This window comes from Brachycentrus maculatus, unplaced genomic scaffold (assembly GCF_059751285.1).
Source record: "Brachycentrus maculatus isolate JH-2025_06_01 unplaced genomic scaffold, ASM5975128v1 h1tg000029l, whole genome shotgun sequence".
Lineage (NCBI taxonomy): Eukaryota > Metazoa > Arthropoda > Insecta > Trichoptera > Brachycentridae > Brachycentrus > Brachycentrus maculatus.
This window is the reverse complement of record NW_028280783.1, coordinates 995231-1021661: the sequence shown is the minus strand read 5'-3', so window position 1 is coordinate 1021661 and position 26431 is coordinate 995231. Positions and strand designations below refer to the sequence as shown.

At 34.9% G+C, this 26431-nt stretch overlaps 1 protein-coding gene across 4 annotated transcripts; it reads right to left on the bottom strand.

Moving 5' to 3' along the window:
* Positions 1 to 1943: 1943 nt before the first annotated feature.
* LOC148312909 (SIN3-HDAC complex-associated factor) lies at positions 1944 to 24684 on the bottom strand. 4 transcript variants are annotated; one of them, XM_088271591.1, is made up of 5 exons: positions 24569 to 24684; positions 23119 to 23201; positions 13221 to 13374; positions 4587 to 4861; positions 1944 to 2393 (listed from the first exon to the last, which is right to left on the bottom strand). In XM_088271591.1, the coding sequence occupies exons 2-5, from the start codon at positions 23190 to 23192 to the stop codon at positions 1991 to 1993; spliced, it is 906 nt and encodes a 301-aa protein (XP_088127717.1). In that variant the 5' UTR covers positions 23193 to 23201; positions 24569 to 24684; the 3' UTR covers positions 1944 to 1990. The 4 variants fall into 4 exon arrangements, with proteins under 4 accessions (XP_088127717.1, XP_088127725.1, XP_088127744.1 ...); XM_088271599.1 differs by having other exon boundaries at positions 24573 to 24600; XM_088271618.1 differs by lacking the exon at positions 13221 to 13374 and having other exon boundaries at positions 24569 to 24601.
* Positions 24685 to 26431: the final 1747 nt, after the last annotated feature.

Sequence of the window (26431 nt, the reverse complement as noted above, 5' to 3'; positions counted from 1 at the left end):
AGACTATATGGTTTTAAAAAGAGGAGAGTTATTGAAAGGTAAGGAGTTAAAAAAATATATAAAAATATTCTTTCTAAACATATTCATGTTAAGATTTTTTTTTTGTGAAATGAGAAGAGACATCTGACCTCTCCGGCGGCCTCTGTTGGAACAAATGCGACTTAACGAGTGCTGGGCCTCAAATCACAAATGAAGCAGCTTGAAGTTAATGTTTTACAATGCTGATGATAGGGAAAAAAGTCAAAAATCTCTAATGCCAATTTTTTATATTTAGTTTTCCCAAATGGCTTATAAAACTATAAAAAGGAAATTCTTTGGCTTACAGTTGATTGGTCCTCATTAAATTTATCTTACGGAGTTTGAATAAGAAGTATCAAGACTATTATAATAGATATAAAATTACAACTTTAGTATATAAAAGAAACTATGTTTTAAAATATGGGAAAATACAAAATACAGTAAAACATAATTTTTTTTACTTTTTTCCAGGGACTGAAAAAAATATGACAATAAAGTAAAGTGTAAAACAAAGGAATAAAAAATGTATGGAAAAATGATGTACAATTTCTAATTATAGTGAAACTATTTAAGTTTCAATTTTACTTTACAATATTTAATACTTTATAACATTTAGACATTAATAAAAAAAGTTTTTTTTTTACATTATTACATTTTCATATGATTTGTCACCAACTATTTTCCTGAATCATTTTACCACCTTAAAAAAATGGCAATCAAAACTTTTTAAATAATATTGAAAAATAATGTTTTTTTTGTATAAATATTAAATAATGTTGCAGTAATTATGTAAATCCTTTATTTTTACAAATTTGGATATAGAAAAATAAAAATAATAAAATGGTGAAAAAATATCACATATCATTGATTAATATCATAATATCGATATTAGATATGGAAAAGCAATTGACAGGACTTATTGAACCACGCGTTATACACCGTGCGATATTTATTCAAATGACTTTGAAATTCAACACAAATAAGGCTTTAAAAAAACCGAATGATAAATGCTGCATGTAGATCAGAACGGTCAACACTACTGAGTGCATTTTAAATTTTATTCAAAGCAATAATTTAGCCTTTTTGTTAATACTAAACGTTGTATGGTTTTTGAGTTATATATACGACAAGACACATAAGGTGGCTTGGTGGGTCTTTGCAAAAAAAAATATTAATCATGTATTTGAATTTACAGATTCATGTTTGTGTCCGCCTCCGTGGTGTAATGCGTAGCGTGTTTAACTACCATGCTGGAGGTCCCGGGTTCGATTCCCAGGGGGGTAGAAAATAAATACTAGTGACTTTACACTCTAAAATTGATTTGATATTACCCTGGACTGGTCCCTGAAGCGCAGGAGTGATCACCTTTCCTTCATGAAAGTAACAATCAAGATAACACTGCGTCAATACGATGCAGCACTCTATGCACCATAGGGTGCGGATAAAGGATAGAAGAAGTATGTTTATGTACACATATATTTAAGTATGTGTGGTAAATGTTTAGAAATTCACTCCATATTCAAACGGATCTTACTTAGACACAGATAAAGAAGATATTATATCATATTTGTGCGTTTTTTTCATTGGTTTAAAATATAAGTATTTAAAAAAAATATATAGTGAATGATTAAATATTTTATCCAGAAGATATAAAAAATAAAATCCAATTTTCCAAATGTTGTAAAAATAAGGATGTGTATTCGTTGAAAACATAAAATGGAAAAAAATTTCAAAAAATATGTTTTACCGTATATTATTTAAATATCTTAAAATAATAATTGTAAACAACATTTTCTTAGAAAAATATTGCCTTTGCAGTACTGGCTTTGTGACTTTGGACCGATCAGATTTACGGTCGATCGCAACCTTCCACGTCGGGTAAACATGCGGGAGGATAAAGCCCATTCAAAATAATAAGTCACAAAATTAAGAAACAATGTTTAATAAAGTAATAAAAGACGAATGTAAAATATTAGTTGGGCAAGTAGATGGTCTTTACACAGTCGGAGGCGTTGATGGGGATCAGCTTGGGCTTCAGGATCACGACGCCCTTCTGCTTGGGGGGCTGGTCGGGGGCCGCCACCAGGCGGTGCTGCTTGATGACGGACTCGGGCTGCGCGGGCGGCGCGGCGGGCGGCGGCAGCGCGGGAAGCAGCGCCCCCGGCAGGGCCCCCTGCAGCGCAGGGCTGCACGACTCGTCGTAGCCCGAGTCGGACGAGTTGTCGCTGAACACCTTCCCCACGGGCATGTCCGTGTCCTTGGGGGAGTGCTTGCCGGCGGCGGGCCGGTGCAGCTCGCACAGCTTGAAGTGCCTCATGTCCAGTACTATCTCCCCAAACTGCCCTTTCCACACGTCCCCGCAGCACACGCGCTCCCTACAACAAAATGCCCCATTTCAATGGATCATTCTCACCATGTGTTATTTATTGGCTAATCAATTTATATGAAAAATCACAAAACTATCGGTAACATTATTATTCAAATCTGTAAAGAAGTAAGGGAGACATTAAGATTTAAACTTAAGTAATTTAATAAAACGAAAAACGGACATCACTAATCATCAAATTTTACGTCATCGGGTGTATTATGGGGCGTATCCCTTTATGTATCTGCTTTATAAAGCTGTAATAGTAGTAGTATGGATTTGTTTCTGCGACATCATCCCTTACCAACTTACGAAAACAATATTTTTACGGAGGCGAATTTTGCAAATAAAATAACTAATGAAAATATTGATAATACGGCTGTTATAAACACAAAACCAGTCTTACACAAGCCTTTATGGGTTGAGTATGTTAATTTTTAATTTAAGTTTTACTTAGTAAATACCACTATTTCTTAAAATCTACTGTGACACATGTTTTGATGCATTCCGCATCATTTGTTTGAAAATGATGTAGAATGCATCGAAACGTGTCACAGTAGATTTTACCACAAAATGACTGCCGAATCAATTAATGAAATGAGTATGTTAAATTAGATATTCCTCCCGAGTGATAATACCGTATTGTGGGTAGTCAGTCAATCATGCCAACACTGACATCAGGTTTCGCCCCCACAAACAAATTGAAATATTTGTATAGGGTATAAAATCTATTAAAGATTATTGGTAAAAATCAATCGGAATTGAATCACTTAATTTAAACAAAACATTCACTACCTTACTTCTCAAAACACTGCGCAGTACTAACTAGAATAACATTGCATAATAATACATATGTAGTGTATTCGTGAGTGGTCTTTTCTGCATGTAAAGCTTGCTCCAGTTAACTCGGGTGTGCATATTTTTGCACATAATAGCCAGTATGCTCGGGCGTATATGGTGAATATCTATAGCTCTCCAAATCTGAAAAATCGTGACTTGTCTCTACTGGATATATCACCATCTTGTTGTTGATTCAATTCCCAGTAGAAGGTAGCTGAATAATTTAACATACGTTAAAATCAAACAGCCACTACGTAGTAACATAAATATGTATCCGATTCTGTAGAAGTTACAACATTAGCATCTCAATTTGTTGTTATTCTTTATCCATTGTCTCAACGCAAATGGTACACAGGGCAGCATTACCATAGTCACAAGTTATATTGGTGTTGCCAGACCAAAGTGAAATATTGCTAATAGCGGAATTACTTTTGGAGATAATGAGGTAGTCGCATATATCTGGAAAAAGCCCAACAAGTAGGGTGAAAACCCCGGTTTTTGTCTCTTTAAACAGATCAATTCGCCATTATTCATAATGATGTAATGATCTGCATATTAAAGTTTAGTTAACAACTTAAACTTAACTTGTCCGCCTCCGTAGTGTAATGGTCAGCACGCTCGGCTACCGTTCTGGAGGTCCCGGGTTCGATTCCCAAGGGGGGTAAAATAAATATAAGTGATTTTTTCACTGTAATATTTATTCAATATTACCATGGACTGGTGTACCTGAAGCGGAGGGCTGATCACCTTTCCTTCATGTGTAAACGATCAAAATAACACTGCGTTTATATGACACAGTGCCCTATGCACCATTGGGGTGCGGATAAGGGTTTTATTATTTATTTATTAACAACTTAAAGAAATAAAAATAAAAAGTTTGTGTGTGTTAATTCAACCAACATAAACATGTTACTGTTGCTAACATTATCAGTATTTCTATGAATTGTTGGGTAATATATCCAAAATTAAACAAGGTTTAATGGATTGAATTGTACATTTATTTATGTATTTGTTAATACGTGACGCGTTTCGTCTAATAAAGAAATCATCAATCACAATATGGGGTGTTTGATAATGACTTAATAAGACAAAACGCGTCACGTATTAACATATACATAAATAAATGTAGAATTCAATCCAATAAACCTTGTTTAATATTGGATATATTACCCAACAATTCAATATGGAAGTCTACCAAATGTCTCCAGTTAAAATAAATAAGTTTTTCTATGGTCTAAAATGAGATGTTAAAAATATATGTCTAATAATCACATATGGAATCTGAGTGGCAATAATTGGGGTGATGTCAAGAACACTTCTGTTTATCCAGTACACAGTAGTAGTGATAGAAAAAGATACAAACTTTTTCCAGAAGTCCTCGTCAATAAAGCCAGTGTCAGAGTTTGATGCCTTGGGGCCAGAGAACCTGGTCGGGTTCAGCGGCTTGCGACGCGAGCGTAGCACTATTTCCTCGTCGCTCGCTGCTTCATCGTCACTCCCCCAGGACCCCTCTGACATGCTGCATTCCCTGTCCACTTCCTCGAACTTGGCAATCTTCTCGGATCGGTACATTTCGTCGCGCTTCTTTTTAAACTTGCTCATACACTTCAAACCTGGACCTGCGCGAGCGTTTACAACCTGAAAATTCAAAAAATTATTAGTGACAAGGCTATCCTAGTCTCCGAGCAAATCAAATCTTCGCAGTTAAATTTCTCCCAAGTTCTGTAGGGATGAATAAAAACGAGATGTAAACAGCGAACGTCGTAAACACTATCATTTGGTGACATTTTTCTCAAACAATCACAAAACAGCGAAAGGATTCCAGAAGTCGCGGCTCACTCACCAAACGTAGCTGGTCAGAATAGTACTTTCTTAGAATACCCTTTGGTGCCCCTGCCTTGGTAACTTAGATTCGAAATAAGGCACGTCCGATAGTGTAGCTCTCTGGACACCAACTGCAGAGGTGTCGAGGGTTACGCTAGATGTATAACAACATTTCACCACGTTGCCGGCTCAGCCTGTATATATTTGCACCCAATGAATAATATGGGCATCCTTACAATTCACTATGTAAATCTCACATTTACAAACAGTGTGCCAATGTGAAATACAAAATTGCCAATCTGGAATTGTATATTTAGTTTTCAAACAACATATATTGATGAAACAGCACTTACATGTAATAATGATGCGCATAAATAATGCGATTATACATATAATACTCCTAAACACGTAAGAAATGTTGAGAAAAGGGGAAACATACAAAACTTAATTTGAGAATACATATGAATTTCTTTGAACAATCTTTTCCAAATGCCCTTCATACAAGATTGGGTGACTTCATTCCACTCCTTGTCGATTTTTCTGATGGCTTTCATTTTATCAAATTGTTTCCAGTTATTTCATCAGTTTCTTAAATGAGTTGGCGCATCGTTTTTCTAAAATAATATGATTTGAACGCTGCTACTGTGCCTTGATCCATTGACTGCAAGATGGAAGTGGTATTCGGAAACTGAGTGAAGGAAAAAGAAAGATAGGTCACTGTGTGACAATTCCTGGAATATGTCGAAGCCGGAGAAGTGTTGTTTAAAATACTGCGTTATAAAGAATCCGCACTCACCGGAGTTGCGATGAACGGGGGTTACCTGTATGTCTATTAGTTCTATGTATATAAATATTATTAAACCATATCTGCTCCCTATGTGGAGCATACGGAGTCCACAAACTGTCTCGAGGCTTTTCTGTCGGCTGCCAGCTCCCTTGCATCCTCCCAAGTCAGGTCCGCGTTCCGAAGTTCTGACGAGAACTGCGAACGAATTTTCAGCAGTGGTCATCCTGGGCGGCGCAATCCTGATGCCTTCTAAAAGAGGCAAGCTTGTTTAAGGCTCTTGGGAGGCGTGCGGAGTACATGGTCAAGCCAACTGAATCGCCTTTTCTTGACGACAGTTGTGACCAAGATTCGCTGCGTCCTACGCCTTATCTCTTCACTCTTCACAAAGTCAAACCACAGCATGCCTAAAATATACCTATAGCTAACCCCAAGATACACAACTTCCGAGCAGACGACCAAAGAGGGAGATTGATAGCTGGGAATCAACATCGCTGGAGGCGTCGTCCCTCTTAAAAACAGGCTACAATGCCTACACCAAGAAGAAGAAAAAGAAGAAGAAAAACCAGGAAAAACCCAACCCTATTAGTCACTCGTCTTCGATCTACCATTGTACTATAAATTTTTAGCACAGATTTCCGTTTTTTTTTCATTTTCAGCAAGTAAAACGATATAAATTTATCTAAAATTGGCCAGGAATAAAAAAAATGTTAAATTCCTATGAATTATTTACGCTAATAACATATCCATTTGTCAAAACTAAAATTGTTGGACCGATTGTGCTATATGAGAAAGCATGCCATGTAGCTGGATTGAAGAGAGCCTAAGAAGGACAGTAACTCAGATAATCAGATGATTGGTAGACTTAAACCTTCAGTAGGATGATATCTGGCTCCAACTGGCTTGGGGCTGCACAGTGGATGAAGAAAATTTTATGTTGAACAAGAAAGGTTAACCAATGTGATTCATCGGACTAATGACGTGGCACTAATATAACAATAAACAGAAAACAATATTTATTTCCATGATCTAATGAAGAACTAGAATTGTACGAGAATAATTTTTGATGAATAAGGAATGTATACAGTATTTTAACGTACAAATTGAAATTGCAGTACCTGAGTCTCGGAACAAGCTCGCTACACAACACTTCACAGTAGCAATGGCGGCCGAACAATGACGAAACTGTTCTAGATCAGTCCATTTTTTAAGTCAGCACCAACATACAAAGGTATAAAATGAGTAATGTGACTCAACGCTCGACTCGAGAAAATAATAATAATGGTACAGTCCGGCAGAATCCATTTTGAAATGACTCATAAAACCTGCTGCATACATTATTGTTTTGTGTTATTTATGAAGGGTGTAGGAACAAAAGCAAGGTTCATTGGGAGCAGTTATGAATCTATATTTAGAATGTTACAAACGAAAAATGCTACACGGGTTTATTATAATTCATATTTTCTTTATGTTGCATATCTTGTTAACATTTCACAATGGTTCCGTTTGTTAGGTAGTAATAAAATGAATAAACTCTTAAAGGTTATAAACATTTGAAGGAATTAAGACAGCCCTCATTTGAAAAAAACATATTCCAATATGCATCAAAAATGCATATTTTCCAACAACAATAAAAAGTCGGGAAGTGAGAAAGTAGCAAAAAAATGAGCAAATTTTTGTGGATGATCGAGTGCTCTATTCAAACAATATTAGAAGATATATGGATTTTTTTTGTTATTTTTAAAATTATAGGGCGAATTGGAATAAAGACAAATAAATGGCTAAAGAAGGTTCCTCTCACCGGTACTGAAAAGATGAGGGCGTCTGCGAGCACGGTACGAAGGAATCCCGCTGATGCTGAGGATTTGTTTCCAGGATGTAAATACCCACCATCATGATACCATATGCTCCGAATATGATTGTAACTCTGTGTAATTTTGACACTGAGTATCTCAAATTGCCTGCATTAAGTTTTTTTAATGTTCAAATTTTTTGTAACTTGTATCATTGTAATGTATTATGACGCTGAGTTTGAGCGGAATATGTCATTTAGTTTGACAGAATTAAAAAATAATAGTGTATGGAAATTCGCATTATGAATATTGATAGACTAATCTGATTTTTCTAAGTTTTGTATTACTACAGAAAATTCCATATTCTAAAGAGTTTAAAATGTTAGAGGAAGCAAGTGTTATTTCTCGAAGGGCAGTTGAATGGTACAAAGCGTTGTGAAGCCGTGGAAGATTTGCCTTGTCTAGACATCAAACTCAAATAATGAAAAAAATTGATAAAATCTGTTGAAAATATTAGAACTAGATAATCGTCATTTATGCCTCAGAGAGCTAACTTATGAACTCGCCATCCCTCACGAATTGCCTCAAACTGTTGTTGTTGACGTTTTGGGCATGGCATGTGTCGCAGCCCAACTGTTCCAAAAAACTAAAATTCTTCAAATGGAGCATCATAATTGAGGGTGTGAAGACATGCTAGAAAGATTGAATTTGGAATATGATACGCAAACCAGCCAGCTAGCAAAATTGACTTTTTTTCAAGAAGACGCCAGTAAGAGCTTTTGTTTAAGTATATCTACTTGAAATTGATATTTGATGACCCTCATAAGTCGTTACATATTTGGAAGGATGTTTCCGGTGGAAAATAAACATTTAACTGATCTCGGTAATATTTTTATGTATCCTAATGTGACATTATTTAAATCCCAATGCACCCCTACACGAATGACAACGATCAGGCCAAATAAGAGAATGCTAATTACATCCTGAGTATGGTGATCTTTTGGAAAACATTAACAAATAGCACAAAAACATGTAGAAAGCACTACAAACACGAAAAGCGAAAAGAGCATAAGCAATACTAACATATGTACATGTAAAATGATTAGACGGAGATGACAAATATATTTTGGGTAGGAATACAATTGTGGAAACCTGACCCTGAGATTGGAGATTTTCAACCTTGGAGTCGGGGATTGGAAGGAAATTTCTCACATGCCTACTTAAAACATTAAATCAAAGCATTTAACGGGATGAACATGCAACATCAATTAATATTTGATAAAAACAAGAATATACATGTGTAAAAGTTAAGATATAAGCATATACAGGTTCATTTAAATTTTACTGACTGCTCATATTTCCAATAATTTACTGATATAATATACTAATTCTAACATACTCTTTACACTGCACCCTGCAGGCATTAAACTGTCACATACATATAAAAGAATTTAAATATTTTATTAGTGTCTTAACTTGAGACAAAGCATTTTAAACAAAAGATGGAAGTCTGAGCATCCCAGGGCGTACAACCTGGCATTTGGCTACCTTAAGTGATCACTGTATACACTTATGTAAAGTTCATCATTCTGCCCATTATTGAACATCCATATTGCTGTTCTTTTTACTTAAAACACAAAATTCTGATGGTAAAATTTTGTTAGAGAACAGTGGCACATATAAAACTGTGGCTATTAAGTTCTTAACTTGACGAAAATTCAAAACTAGAATCAGAGAACATGAATTATGTTTAAGAAACGATCATTTTCTGAATTTGCGAACCACACATAGTAAATAAGAACCACTCATACAATAAAAACAATGAAGAAATCCATAAAAAATTAAATAATTATGAATCATTAATTAAGAACATGACAAAAACTAAAGCTTTCTTCCTATTATCAAAACTTCCATTGTAGAATAATAAGAAACAGCACCTATATCTTCCAAATCTTCGACATCCCAACTCCCTAAGCATGTTTTCACAATTGCGTAATTTTAAAAATATTGATGTTGAATGTTTGATAAAAATGTTGAATATATTGAAAAATGTGTCACATTTGATTTATAAGTAAAACGCCTTGATCAAAAAGTTCCCGGAATGTGTTCAGAAAATCAAAAATACAAGATTATTCATCAAAATCGATATTATCCCTTTTAAAGTACTCCCCATTGACTGCAACGCACTTATGCCAGGGCAAGATCAATCCTCGAAACATTTTTTATAATCGGTTTTCGGTACGGGTATTAGAGCCATCTTTGATTTTTCCATGACCTCATCTCGGATGCTTTAACGCTTTCCGGGAGCAGTTTCTTGAGTCGACCGAATAGAAAAAGTCACAGAGAGCCAAATCAGGTTAATTCGGTGGTTGTTGGATGGTATTTGTTCCGTTTTAACCCAAATGGTCATGGATAACGATGGCATTGTGCGACGGTGCGGTATCGTGGTGAAAGATCCATGAATTGTTTGCCCACAAATACGGTCTTTTTTGGCAAATTGCATCTCCCAAACATCTTGAGCGGATCCAAAAGCAATGCCTTACTCTCTCTCTAATTGTCAATTTGCAGCTTACGGTCATCCATTCTTTGATTTTGTTAATGTTTTTGTCGGTATTCGATGTCGATAGTCTGCCATTGCATTCATCATCGCTAACGTACTCATGAAACGTTTGTTCCACTGGTAAACGACTGTTTTCTTCAGAGTATCGTTGCTGAAACACTTTTCTAGCATTTCCATTGTCGTTGCACCACTAAAACCTCAAAATTTAATACAAACTCTCATTGTAAATTCCATTCCATTTTTAAAATTGTAAAAAATGAAAAAAACACTCACTATCGCAGATGTACTAAATACAGTGGCACTTTTACAAATAATAATATAGCTATCAAGTTGAAATAATAATATAGTAATAATAACAATTTGGATAATTTGTATAGCGCCATTTTGATGAGCCAGAACAGATTAGCCGACAAATTAAATCGCCTTCCTCTTGATCCCGTAGGCTGGAGAATGGCCAAGGTGTTGGGCAGAACGCCTTCTTGAGCGATGATCGTCACGCTGGAAGGCAGCTTCTTGAGTTCCTCGTTATTGTGGATGGCCAACTTCCAACTTCCACATTCTTCTACATCTTATTCCTCATTGCTGTTGTGACCCTTGCAGAAGCAATGACTCTTCTCCAGTTATCCCTTGACTGCGCTGCACGTAGCGCTCCAACCACTGAGGTGCCTGTTGCTGCCTTAATTTGATCGGTCCATCATGTGGGGGATCTTCCTCTCCCTCTCTTTCCCTCCAGGCTACCGATCACAACTAGTTGTTATCCTATCAGGCTATCCTCGTTACCACGCGCAACGTGTCCAAAGAACTGGAGAATCCGTCGGGTATAGATATTGGCCAGAGTCAAGCCATCCAAGCATAGTTCCTGGCGAATGGACTCATTGGTGCGTCTAGCTGTCCATGGAATTCGGAGCATGCGCCTCCAACACCACATTTCGAAGGCATAATTTTTTTTCCTTTCTGCTGCTTTTATGGCACATGTTTCAGCAGTATAGAGAAAAATGGAGCAGACCAAGCTCCTGACAAGCTTCATCTTGGTGTTGTTACTCACAACCCGGTCATTCCAGATTTTGTCTAGCTTAGGCATGGTACTTTTGGCGATGGCGATTAGCATAGTTAAAACGGGACTTCAAACTTCCAGATTAGCATAGTTCAAACGGGACTTCACCTTTATCCTCTTTTGCCGCCTTGCCGTGATCTGACATGATTGTTTTGTCTCTGAGGTTTTCCGCTTTCACTTTCATAAGAATGGGAGCTGGCATAATTGAGGTATTTACGGTTGTAGTTCGATTTCATAAAATGTAACCGTTTAAGCACATGTTCTAGGATCGTTATTGTGTTTGCACATTTTTATTGCCGAGAAGATTTTTATTGTCATTTATCCCCGAGAAGCTAGGGGTTTCGGATGAATACACTATAGTCATAACGTACCCTTAAGGGACAAACACAAAGCGCTTATTGAAGCTCGATTGCCACATGTGTTCATTCGGCACAGATTCTTAGAAACACTATTTGATTCTACACCATTTAGGATCCGCATTGCTATATTGAACGACGCAATGATATTATTGATGCACTTTCATCAGTTAACAGCTAACCTTAACAGTTAACACCAATCATAATATTTATAGATGAGTAAAATTTTTTAGACTTAAGATGTAAATGTCCGGCGAAAATTAAATAAATGATGGAGCGAGTTCTCTCAACAGATGTGTCGGGCGCTCGAGGAACCACAAAATATCAATGAAAAGCGTAGAATGACAGATGTGGCAACCTAAGAAAAAAAAGAGAACTCAAATTGGGCGTCTGAGAATGCCACACAGTGGTGATTCCGGGAACTTTTTGATCAAGGTAGTATGGTGATATTTATAAAGTAAGAATTAAATATAAAATGCATAGATATTACCACAAAGTAATTGTCAAATCAATTAATGAAATTTCAAGATATTATTTTTAAAATTATGGCACTAGAAAATAATTTTAGACGACTGTCGACAGTCATCAACTCCTCAACATTGGTCGATAAGTTATCTACCATTTAATTTATTTATAACATTCAACAAACAAGAAAAAAAATCATACGGGGCACGCTATCAATGCATTTAACAACCATTTATTATCTTAGGGTTATGGCTTCAATACCTGATTAGTTTTCCAATTAAATATGTTTTTTTTGTTACTTTTTATTAATAAAATGTTCCCAAAGTCTGATAAGGGCATCAATAATCATTGAATCTGGATTTTTTCCGATGCAACAGTGTTTTTAGAGTTGAACATATTTTCATGTTTTCATTGAATTTTTTTAAATCCTTATTTTGATATACATATAAGTATTACATATAGACTAATTTATCATGAAGCATCTAAAATTTTATATTTTCATAAAGCTTATCCAAACTTCATTGAATTTCAATTTCAAAGTCAAAGACCGTAACATAAGCCATTGAACTTATTACGATTATATAAAGGCCGGATTGATCAATCTTGCACTCTAGATTCCTAGGAGTGGAATGTGTTCGCGAGGAAGCAGATGACACAAGTAAAGGAACTCAAGGTAGAGGGATTACATAAAATATTTACTGCTGACAAAATATAAAATAGTATTTTTTGATACCAAGTTTGCTAATAAATTGAGTTAGTGTACAAAAAGATATAAAATAATTCGTAATTAGTTTACAAAATGAAAGAAGTACATAAAAAAACGACATTAGTTTAAATAAATCCCTTAAATATGCCTATATTTGCAGATACTCCAAATAGCATTAAGAAAAGTGTAATGTATGTAATCGCTCAAGTACTAATAAAACAATAATTACAGTACTCTAATGCACTCATATATATATATGGTGTTTGTTTCTAATTTGATTTTGATATCATATCAGCATAAGCATTTTTTAAAATAAATCTTTGGCAATTTAAGTTTTCAATTTATTCAATATAAAATTTCATTACTCGTGCTGTTAAAATAAAAATATAAACTAGAGTGTATGTTAGTATTTTTTTTTAAATTGTTGTCTTAAAAATGAGAGTTAATTAACTTACGTGACCCCAATGCCTTTCAGAGCCTGTTGGTAAGCGTTTGAAACGTTTAACCAATAAGACACAAGCATTACAGATCTCTCCCTGCCGGGGGCTGGAGAGCTGGAAGCACTCTTGGAAGTCATTCTCATACTTACGAGAATCTGTAAACCTTGAACTGGAAAGAAGGAAACCTCTTGTTAATGCCTATCGCTGGTCAATGATATCAACAGCGTTGTTACACGTTAAACAATCACTACATTTTGCTAGGGTCCTGCAAACATTCCCTCCAATTCCTTAGTTGCTGTGCCAAATAAAGTAATTGATTATGGCAACACAATTAGTCCAAATATGTGACATTCAAAATGAGCAAAATGTCAATATTACATGTAATTCAAAAATATTATTTGCATTTTTATTATTGAAATGTCATTGATAAATAGCTTAAGTGAAATAACATGATGCACAGAGAGTTATACCCTACAACATTTTAACAAATTTACATTTTTTATATTATTTTTTAGAATGTTGTGTAACCCTTGACAACATTAAAAAAATAAAGAGGTCTCGTTTATTATTTGAATATGCAATACTGTTATGTTTGAAAGTTATAGAAAAGAAAATACAAATCAATAATAAAATTAAACCAGAAGTTCTAATACAAGACATAAACAATTTTCAATAATTTATTTAACATTTAATGATAGTTTAAAAGATTTTTTAAACACACGCATCTATGAAGTTATAGGGAATATTTTCAGTAACTTTTGCAGCAAGCCAACGGTTTTTGCTTTTACCTTTACGCACATATAAATACGAAATAAATAGTGCAACATCACATACAATGTTTAACATTTAATGATCGGAAACTGAAAATGATGAAATGGGTTCAATACACTAATCCAAATCAGGAGCCAAAGGCAAACATAATGAAAAGACGCAAAAACAGTAAAATGCAGAAGAGTAGGCATTTCACATAAACAAATTGACTGAAATATAAAGGATGATGGATAATGTGTATGAAATAAGATGAAATACAGTGCAGATCTCCAAGGTTAAAATATGCTATTTGCAAACATAGAAACATTAGGCCTTAATAAACATGGCGGAGACATGCAAGATATTAAACCTTTGGATAAATTATGACCGTGTTCCGTGTTGCCAGAGGATGTTCTGTCTAGCTATCTAACTTGCTGCCGTTTGTGTGTACAAGAACCCAGTGTATGTGATCCTTGAAATATTAAAGTATTATTATTTCACCCTTCGACTAAAAAGTCACATCACCCCGAATAAATATTTATTTTTGTTCCCTACGCAACACATTTTAATTAAATTAATTTCATTAAAAATGACATCAAACAAAAAGTATGTTATTGAAAAAAATACCCAAAGTCACGGAAAAACAAATGTGATAAAAATAAACACAATATTGAACAGAATTCCTAAAGTTAAATTAGTAAAAATGAATACCCAGTCATTAAAATTTTGCAAAACTGATGCCATTGATAGGGTTCAGAAAATATTGTATACATGTATATTAATTCTTGGCATGTAACATTTTCACAATTTACTTTGATAAGACAATAAAGATATAAATATATTTGTCATTTTTTATTTAAAAAATAGAGCATGGTAATGGAGAATGTGAAGGCGCTATAATGAGTGGATTTGGACCCCACATTCATCGGACACATCATTACGGGTGATGAGACTTGGGTGTACAAATACGATATGCAAACCAGCCAGCATCATCGTAGAGGCACTTGCCAAATACAAAAAAACCAAGGGAAAGTCGGTCCAACAGTAAGGTTTCTCTTACTTTTATTATATTCGAGGAATTGTTCACATGGAATTCCATCCACAGGTTAAATATTGAATAAACAATATTACTTGGGTGTTATGAGACGTTTGAAAGAAAGTATTTATTAAATAAAATAAAAACAGATATATTTTTATCTAAGAACAATTTGTGGATTTTTAAAAAGGCATTATAGTTAAGGAAAAATCCATAAGTAATATAAGATGACACAATACTGGTAACCTTGACGGAACTTAAAATCCAGCACCTTCTAGACAGAGTATAAAACTAGTGTTAGATTGCGATTAAACATGACTAACTTTACGAATGTTAAAAACATACGAAATGATCCTATCAAGGGAATGTTGAATGGATAAGCACTAAAGGGGAAAACATCTTTGGGTGTTTGAAGCCTATAGCTGTGAAGCCTGGACCCTCAAGGAAGGTGAAAAAATGAAAAAATGGAGGCCACGGAAATGTGGCTCTGTCGCAGGATGTTGCATATATTTTGGACAGACCGAGCAACTAATGAAGAAGTAGTTGAGAAAACTTGGCAACTTGCTGAACCAACCTGCCCACCTTCATCAATCAAGGTTTCAGACCGTAAGGAAATACAATAAAGCCTTTATTTACAAATAATATTTATAATTTTTATTATTTTATTTTTTTAAATTGAGAACCAAATTTCATTAACTTACCATTATAGCGAACTTTGAAAAGAAAAATGACAGATTTAAAAATTATCAGACAGTAAAAGTGAAGAGTTTATGGTGAAATAAGTATGTTTAGAAATTGTACGTTGCAATGCCTACTAAGGGAGGTTTTTTCTAAACTACAGTTTACGACTTGGTTCTGAGCCAAAAAAGGGGCAAGTTGGCGATGAAACTCTTGAAAACCTTAATTTTTAGATACCCCGTTTAGCAAAAGAAAAATCTGATGGCGTTTACCACAACCTTTAGTGAAAAGTAGGACTTTCAATGTCAAAGCAGCTTTTCCTGTAAAATAAATATACACACTAATCTGGAAATCGACCCATATCTAAGAATAGTGACCTTTTTTTAAAAACCTGATGTTTTTACGTTACATAAAATAGCATCACACTTTGTATTGGTAAATGAATTGATATCCCTATTTTTGTGATACGAAACAACTTAATATTTCATAATCCTTTGTGTTAACAATGCTAGTGTGTAGTGATGGAAAAATATAAAAATCATGTGACTTTTTTTTTAAACTCTTGTTTTAAAAGGCTGTAAAAAACTTTTGTTATTATTATATATACATATTATTTTATACTATTAAATTTGTAAAAGTAATTTTAAATTTCACCTGCATACAGCTGACATTTAAAATAAAATAAAAAATTTATAATTATTATGCCATAAAATGGTTACTAAAATCTTTGATATTCAGTAGGACCCCTGTTAACATATCAATCATATAAAACCACTGCAATAGATAGTGTTCATAGCAAGATGTTAATTTATCATTTGGCTCAGATAACCCGTCTCATCTTGTGGTGGTCAATAGTCAGTATAAGGTCAGTTTATTATCAGGGAACTTTCTAACCAACGGCTCTACTTATTTTTGATTTAAGTTTTAATTGGTCAGTATTTATTAAAATCAGTATTTAATCAGCATTTCTTAAAATGAACGTATTTTGATGCATTCCACATCATTTTCAAACACTGTATGTGAAGCTAATTCTAAATTTCAGAGTTGGGTCCTTGGGACGTTAATGGTTGAAGAGGGGTTAGGAGCTGTTTCTTATTTTTATTTATTTATTCCAAGGACTCCAAAATTTAGAATTATCTTCACATACGGTGTTTGAAAATGATATAGAAAGCATCGAAACACGTGTAACAGTAGATTTTAAGTAATGGTGATATTTACTAAGTAAAATTTTACTTAAAAATGGATAGGTTTTACCAAAGTGACTGCCGAATCAATTAATATTGAAATTGGGTATTAACGGTTAATGATTATAACGTCTTAAAAAGTGTTATAAAATGGAAAATAACATTTTTCAAATATAGAATACAATTATTTTTTTTCAATGTAGACTAGCTATGTCTAAATTTTATAGGTTTGTCCTTGGGACTGGGTAAATAAGGTAGGAGCTGTTCCTTATTTTTATTTATAATTTCTTAAAAATCTGCCCTCAACTCGTTGTGTGCTTCACTTCTCACTGGCTGGCGAGTAAGTAACTAAGTAAAATGTAAATCTCAGCCCACTTTCTCGTTTTGTCCAGCCCTTGGTTTGTTGCCATGCAGTTTAGAAATGAACTATCCTAACTTTAATACTTAACAAACGCTAGGTATGTCAAATACTTGAAAGGGGCTGGATCGGGAGCCGAAATAATTGGCGGGTATGTATGAGAAGATGCATGTATATGGAAGAGGCGAAGAATGTTTGCAAAGACAGGGTGGTATGGCGTTCTATTCTCTCTGCCTACCCCTACAGTGGAGCGGTACGATGGTTAGTTTATTAGTTAGATTTCGCCCTAACATGCCAACAAAGAAAAAATGTTACGGCTTTTTTAAGGATACTGCCTAAGAAAAAATAGCACTAGGCAATTAACAAACAAAACCATTGCTATTATTATCGAAGTCGCAATATTATTACCCTTAAAAATATAAAGTTAAAAACAGATTTCACCCTTAAAAATATAAAGTTAAAAATAGATTTTAAGAAATAAATTTAAAGTGGTATTTACCAAGAAAAAATTTAATTAAAAATGGGTAGATATTATTACAATATGACTGCCGAATCAATTAATGAAAGCTCTAATTATATCCAATGACGCATATGGATTTAATTTTTGCCATTACATTAACCTCTCCCTTACGGTGCTGAAAAAATTCTGCGTGCAACAATAATATGTATTTTATACACAATTGATTTAAAAACGGGAAAAATGTGAATATTCCCATCTGTTGCTTTTATGGACCATAGTTGAAGTTTAAATGTAACAATTTTGTAACGCTAGCTCTGATAAGTATCTGAAATCGAGAAAAAAAATATCACAAGTAGCCGCAATAGCTGGCTTAGTGACACGACCGCCACGTAAGATGATCTGCGCACTACTGGCGTTGTAAACACGCTACGACATGCGCGTATACGCAAAGCTTGGCACGCATGCACACACTGAGAAATGTCTGTGTATAGGTGACTTTATCCCCGATTTTTTCACAAATTATTTATATTTTGTAGCTGCAAATGAATAACTTTATATTATAATACTTTTATGTAGTACATAATAATATTAAGGAAGAATACAAAAATCCGAGCCCATATCTATTATATTTTATATTGATATTCTAATTTTTTTTAGTTGAGGTGTTAAAAGTATATAGCACCGGGAGGGGAAGGTTAAAAACAATAATGACATTAGTACGCATCTAGGCGCTAGACTCACCTATTCCTTAACTTACAAACTATGGACCCTTTTCTGTACTGTTAAGGGGATACAACGCAAACACAGAATTCAATCACCGAACTAACCATTATTGGATATATATTTATATATTTTTTTAAATATTTTAGAATGTATATATTTTTAGACTTTTTTCTATTCAAAAACTCTTTTCTTTTCAAAACCATAGAATTATTTCGAGGAAAAACTTATTTTTTCAATGCAAAAACAGTGTTTTAAGAAAAAAATCACTAACGTAAAATGTTTTATGGATTTTAGAGAAAATTAAGTTGCGACTTAAAAATACTGGGCCTTGACACAGAGCGTGCAGACTATTTCATACTGGAAGCGGAAAGTTTTATGCACTGGTTTTAAATGTATTGATAAAACACATGCATAATGATGCAATATCTTATCAACAAAATAATATGCTGTTTTTAACTAACTAACCATCACTCCGCTTTTTCCACAGGGGTGAGCAGAGAGAATAGAACGCCACACCAATCTGTCTTTGCAATCTTTACCTCTTCCTCATGCATGTATCTTCTCTTTCTCATTCACGCATCTCCTCATACATACCCGGCGATTATTCTGACTCCTAATTGACCACCTTCAAGTATTTGGAATACTTGATCAAGCCAAGTTTTCCTTGATCTTCCTCTGCTTTTATTACCAACCACATTCGCCTCATAAATGAATTTCACTCAAATCATCTCAACACATCTATTATGCTGTTTTTGTTAATCAAATTTTACAAATCAAAAATATAAATGAACCTTTCCCTTTACACACACACACACACACACACACACACACACACACACACACACACACACACACACACACACACACACACACACACACACACACACACACACACACACACACACACACACACACACACACACACACACACACACACACACACACACACACACACACACACACACACACACACACACACACACACACACACACACACACACACACACACACACACACACACACACACACACACACACACACACACACACACACACACACACACACACACACACACACACACACACACACACACACACACACACACACACACACACACACACACACACACACACACACACACACACACACACACACACACACACACACACACACACACACACACACACACACACACACACACACACACACACACACACACACACACACACACACACACACACACACACACACACACACACACACACACACACACACACACACACACACACACACACACACACACACACACACACACACACACACACACACACACACACACACACACACACACACACACACACACACACACACACACACACACACACACACACACACACACACACACACACACACACACACACACACACACACACACACACACACACACACACACACACACACACACACACACACACACACACACACACACACACACACACACACACACACACACACACACACACACACACACACACACACACACACACACACACACACACACACACACACACACACACACACACACACACACACACACACACACACACACACACACACACACACACACACACACACACACACACACACACACACACACACACACACACACACACACACACACACACACACACACACACACACACACACACACACACACACACACACACACACACACACACACACACACACACACACACACACACACACACACACACACACACACACACACACACACACACACACACACACACACACACACACACACACACACACACACACACACACACACACACACACACACACACACACACACACACACACACACACACACACACACACACACACACACACACACACACACACACACACACACACACACACACACACACACACACACACACACACACACACACACACACACACACACACACACACACACACACACACACACACACACACACACACACACACACACACACACACACACACACACACACACACACACACACACACACACACACACACACACACACACACACACACACACACACACACACACACACACACACACACACACACACACACACACACACACACACACACACACACACACACACACACACACACACACACACACACACACACACACACACACACACACACACACACACACACACACACACACACACACACACACACACTTCCAATTCCTGCCAATTGATATTGGAAATAAATTGTGTAAATTAATGTACTTTCACGTTGTTCTATTTAATAGCAATAAAACTGTTTTAGAAATTATTTTGTGACAAAAAAAAACATCTTTGAATTACATATAATGCTGGCACAGACCTAGAAGGATGCGTCAGAAGTCAAACATTTGTATAAATAAAGAATAATGTAAAATATTTAAATTTAAAAAAAAAATGATTAAAACCAACTGCTTTTTTTTCATTAGTAAACTATTTTTTTCATTTAGGTGTTAAAGATAATCAGTATGTTTAATATTTTCTCTTCGCATAATACATGTGCCAATCTATTACATATTTACAGGTACAACTATAATTGTACTTATATTTTTTTAAAAACCAAAAGTACTGGAGAAGGGAGTCAAAAGCAAACAATGTTTTTTTAACAATTACTAGAATAAAGTATAGCAAAATGTTAAGTTACAAACGTTTTGGTTATAAACAATTTGGATTACAAACAAATATCCCAATGAATGTCTTAGTTTGCTGACAGAATTTTGGGTTACAAATGGGGAGTCATCTCTATTACAGCCTAAGATCTCGGGGCGATCACCGTGGAAGAACTGGTATAACTTCAATGAGAAGCAGAAGAGATGAGAGATAAAATGCACGTTTATGTAATAGAAAAAGAGAGGATGTGTGAAGATACTTTATCAACTAAATTTGGGAAAAATAGAAAGTTTTTTAGTTTTAAAAAGTTTCCTATAAAAAGTACCATCATAATGTCTACTGTGGGGCAGAATAAAATATTTAATTTTACCTTTTTTTTATGGAAAAATTTGCTTTGAACAGTTTTACAAAATGAATTAAGTTTGTAACTATATTCTGAAGCTCTGATGTATATGTAATTTAATAAATAGATAACACCCATCCAGCACCACTTTTCTTTTACCTAGTTCCTTACAAACTACAGGAGGACATATAGGTATTTTTATATTGACATTTATATTGCTTCCTTTTTTTGGGTGGCATGGTTTTTTTAAAATCAACATATGTACTATAAATAGTAGAAATAAAAATATGCTGTATCAAATTTAACCCATCCTGGTTACAAATACGTAAAACAATCTATGAAAACAAAATTAGGATTATCAACATCGCGAGACAAATATTTATATAACATAGATAGATTATAACACACCAGAAGATGCTGAAAATACGCCTTTTTCAGAAATATACAGGGGCAGGACTGGATAACAGAAAACAGGAAAAAATATAATATTTTGTATGTATCAATCAGAAATAGAAAGCTGCTTTTCTAGAATAATAAACTGAAATTTTGTTTAAATAAATAATAAAAAAATAAAAAAAAATTGTTAAAAAGGGGAGATTACTAACATTGATTATTACAGTTCTGACGTCCACACACCACACCTGAGGATTAGTATCCTTGGCGAAGCCAACATACTTAAACATAGTGCTCATTAACAGATGAGAAAAGCTAAATGTAATCTGGTAGACTTAGCATCTATGTGCAGAAAAAAGTGAAAGAAAGGAAAATTACTTTATCACTGTGTTGTATTAAAATGGTGGGTAATAATCAAGTGGCCAGGGCAAACGGAAGCATCTCTATGGTCCATAAGATGTTGTCACATATATGTACCTCTAAATTGTCCATTTAACAAACTTGTGTATAGGAGAACCTGACCTGGGATAAATTCACATAATGCTGAAAATGTAATTTGCAATATATCTCTTTCATAAAGCCTTCGAGTTTTCACCTGAAAGACCAAATAAAATATTGTATAATCATACAAAGTCAATATGTATTTTGTAATTCCCCTTGTAAAAACACATTGCAACTGCTCAAAACATTTTTTTGGAATAAATAGTTGATGCAAAATATTAATGATAATAAGTACTTTTGTTCATCATAAGAGACAGATATGTCGTCTGTTAAAAAGAAAACTCATCAAGTGGCATACTATAAACCAACGATATGGTCCGTCTTTGCCAGCATTACCCAAAGGGGTCATAAAACCAGATGCCAAAATTAATGGCTTATTAGGTTATCATGTTTACATTTTTATTTTAAAAGATAGTTGGAATTGCAAAGACATCCATCTCCCGATCTTTTTGGCGATAGCAAAGTAGCATATGCTTTGTTTTGTCAGGAGTATTTTTTCACTCCTCAATAGTTTCAATCATTTCCAGTTGCAGATTATTATTTGTGTAATGTGATCTTTCTTTTATTTATATGTAAAATTAAATATAATTTTACATATAAATAAAATAATTATCATATATATATATATATATATATATATATATATATATATATATATATATATATATATATATATATATATATATATATATGACATACTGGCTATTTTTTATAATACCTTCAAAAGCACAGAATAATAGTAAAATTTTGATGAAAACATGAGCATGATTGATAATTCGCATAATACATACCTGCTTGATTTGGCCTTACAGATGCAGCAACCAGCAGATGATCGATACACTTTGGGTTTATGAAAAGGGAACATTTCAGTTACCTGAAAAATAGACAAAAAGAACCATTTATATGATTTCAATCATAAAGAATTCTGTTACTAGTAGCACATCACGCATTCATCCGGCCAAACACCCTTATTTGATACGAAGAAAAATCTCGCAAAAACAAGTAGGCAAGGTGATTAGTTTTGCACTTGAGGTAATATTTAATTATTCTAAAGTATTACACTGGAAAATCATATAAACAGTTTTTGGCCCCCTCCCCCGACCTAATCGAAACCTAGACCTCCAGAACATAAGCCAAAAGAAGGCAAATTACAAGATTTTAATACAGATTAACTAAATATTAACCTGTTTATATGCTATTTGGTTCCTAATACTTGTATCCAATTTTAGTTGGTAAATTTTAATCAGTTATTTTTTTATAATAAGTGGCATATTGCACACCTGTCTAAAAAAATGTATTGATTAAAATACATAAAATTCAGTAAGTACATGTAAAAATCAATAGTAAGACTAACAATATGTTTGGTGAAGTTATTTGACAATCACATATAATTTTATAAATGTGTGTAAAAAACATATAAACAACAATATCAACATCAAATCGCTAAAAAGAAAATAAAGAAATGACGCGTGATTTCGATGAACCATTTTGGAAAACAACAAAACGCTTATCACATTGAGCTCTGCACTTACACGAAAGTAAGGGCACTTTGCGTAAAATATCAGTTAATAATTTTTTAAATCAATGCAATATAATCACATATCGATAAGACAGATTTAAATCAAAACATTTGCAATAACGTTCTGAATAAGGTTTTATACGAGATAAGGGACACGCACGGCTTGCCTCAAGTACGTCCCTGCTAACTTTATGAAAGCGTCACATCGTCGGAGACAGATTTATGAATTTATTATTTTAACTAAGAAGCACATTTCAACGACTGACAACGAGCTACATTTTAATATGAATACGAAAATGTACGAATACTTTTAGTAAAAACAAATGCGTCTACAAATCATCCGCTGAAAACCGAAAACAATCGCGACGGCGGGCATGAAAAACATTTCTGTGATAATAGAGTCGTGGGAAATAACATGATCGAAATTATATTTAACTTGTTACAATATCATGATTAGAAGTAAAATCTGCCATTTTATTCGAAAAAAACTAAAAATCTAACGTAGTTTCAGTAATAATTCTTCACTACCGGCCATCGAGCTTCTCCAAGCGAGCAGACAGACGCTTTCATCGAACAGCGTTTAAAATGACATACAACAATGAAAATGCATGTGACAACACCTTCAGCCGGAATAAAGAGCGTAATTTGATTAAATAAACATGCATTCAAGAGATAAATGTCAACAAACTTATACATAAATCCATTCAAAAATTAAGACTCACCGACCCGATGTCGCAAACGCGTCGACTCCGGTTCGTTCGTTGGCCGTTTCAGATGGTTTCAGTCAGACAATATATTATTTCAGATTGCGAGATCAGCGCGATGCCTACTGCGCGTGCGCACTTGTGAACACCGATCCACTTTTTGCCTTCCCGCTCATGGAAGTTTTCCGAATTCGGAATTTTATAATTTAGAATTCTAAATACGAGGGGCATATAAAAGTAAGGTCTGAATTTTTAAAATCATGAATTAGATTTATCGCCAATGTACAGCTGTGGCCATAAGGGGTATGGTTTATTTAAGAACACTCTACTCACTCATTTCAAGGGTCAGTTTTATATATGAAACCTTGTTGTCCAGTTATTATAATCAGCGAATACTCAGTGAATGCCAAGAAAACGTGTTTTTTTTGTGAATCTGAGTGGTCTCAAATAATTTCAACTAACTAACCATCACGCCGCTTCCCCACAGGGGTAGGCAGAGAGTACAGAACGCCACGCCACTCTGTCTTTGCAAACATGTCCAAACCATATCAACACACCTTTCTTAATGTTATTAATAATGCTTATCACAGCTTTTCATTCCTTCCTTATTTCACTATTCGAACATCTATCATACATCGTTTTATCGTACGTTCTTCTGAGAGATCGCATTTCAACTGCATTCAGTCTTCTTTTATCCTTCTTTTGCCAACTCCATGTTTTACTTCCATACATTAGGGTCGGAACCAGGACTCCGTTGTGTACTGCCAGTTTAGCTTTCGCTGATAGGTTTTTATTTGCTGTAACTGATTTCAGTGCACCATTCAATTTGTTCCCAGCATTCACTCTCCTTTCTATGTCTTTATCAATCTTTCCATCCCTAGAAAACATATGTACTACCTAAATAAACGAAATCATTTACCTGCTCCAAAATCTCTCCATTTACCAATATTTCACACTTAGATTTACATTCACCTCTTTCAAACACCATAATTTTGGATTTGCTAACATTCATCAATAAACCACTTTCCTTGCACACATTATACACTTTGGTCACCAACGCCTGCAGGTCTTCTCTGCTTTCGTCAAGAAGAACAGCATCGTCAGCATGCAAAAGGCAACACACAGTCAAATTATTCATTCTAGCTCCAACATTTAAATCTTTCACTTCTTTCATGCAATTATCCATGTATAGGTTAAAAATAGACGGTGACATTACACATCCCTGTTTAACACCTTTAGGGATGCTAGACTAGGATAAAAATAAACCACTTATCCCAATGCATGCAGTGCTATACTCGTATAAGGATGCAATGCCTTGGATAAGTTTACTGCTTACTTCATACTCGGATAACACCTTCCATAGCATTGTTCTATCAACTCGGTCACACGCTTTCTGCAAATCCACAAAAGCACAGAAAAGCTTTTGGTTTTTGCCCAAAAACTTTTCTGTAATGTTGCGCAAGGCAAAAATTTGATCCGTACATTTCTTCCATTCATAAATCCACTCTGGACATTCCACACTTTGTGTTTTGTTATGGTTCTCACTTTTTCAATAAGGATTTGACCATACATTTTACCAACAACACTCAATAGACTGATGGCTCTATAGTTCCCACATTCCACCCTAAAACCTCTCCCCTTGTAGACAGGCATTATAACTGCCCTTCTCCAATCCACGGGAGTACAGGGCGTTTGTCCACTACACGGAATTACACAACATTTTACCGTCCGGCATGTCAGTTAGGGTTTTAAAACGATGATTGGCTTGGATTGGCTTGTGCGTTTGTCCATCTTTTTTCGGATCGGAGCTCTTGATCGGTGCGTGAACACATTGCGCATAAATTCCATCACGCCAAACTGTCATAGTCGCTTTTATTTTTC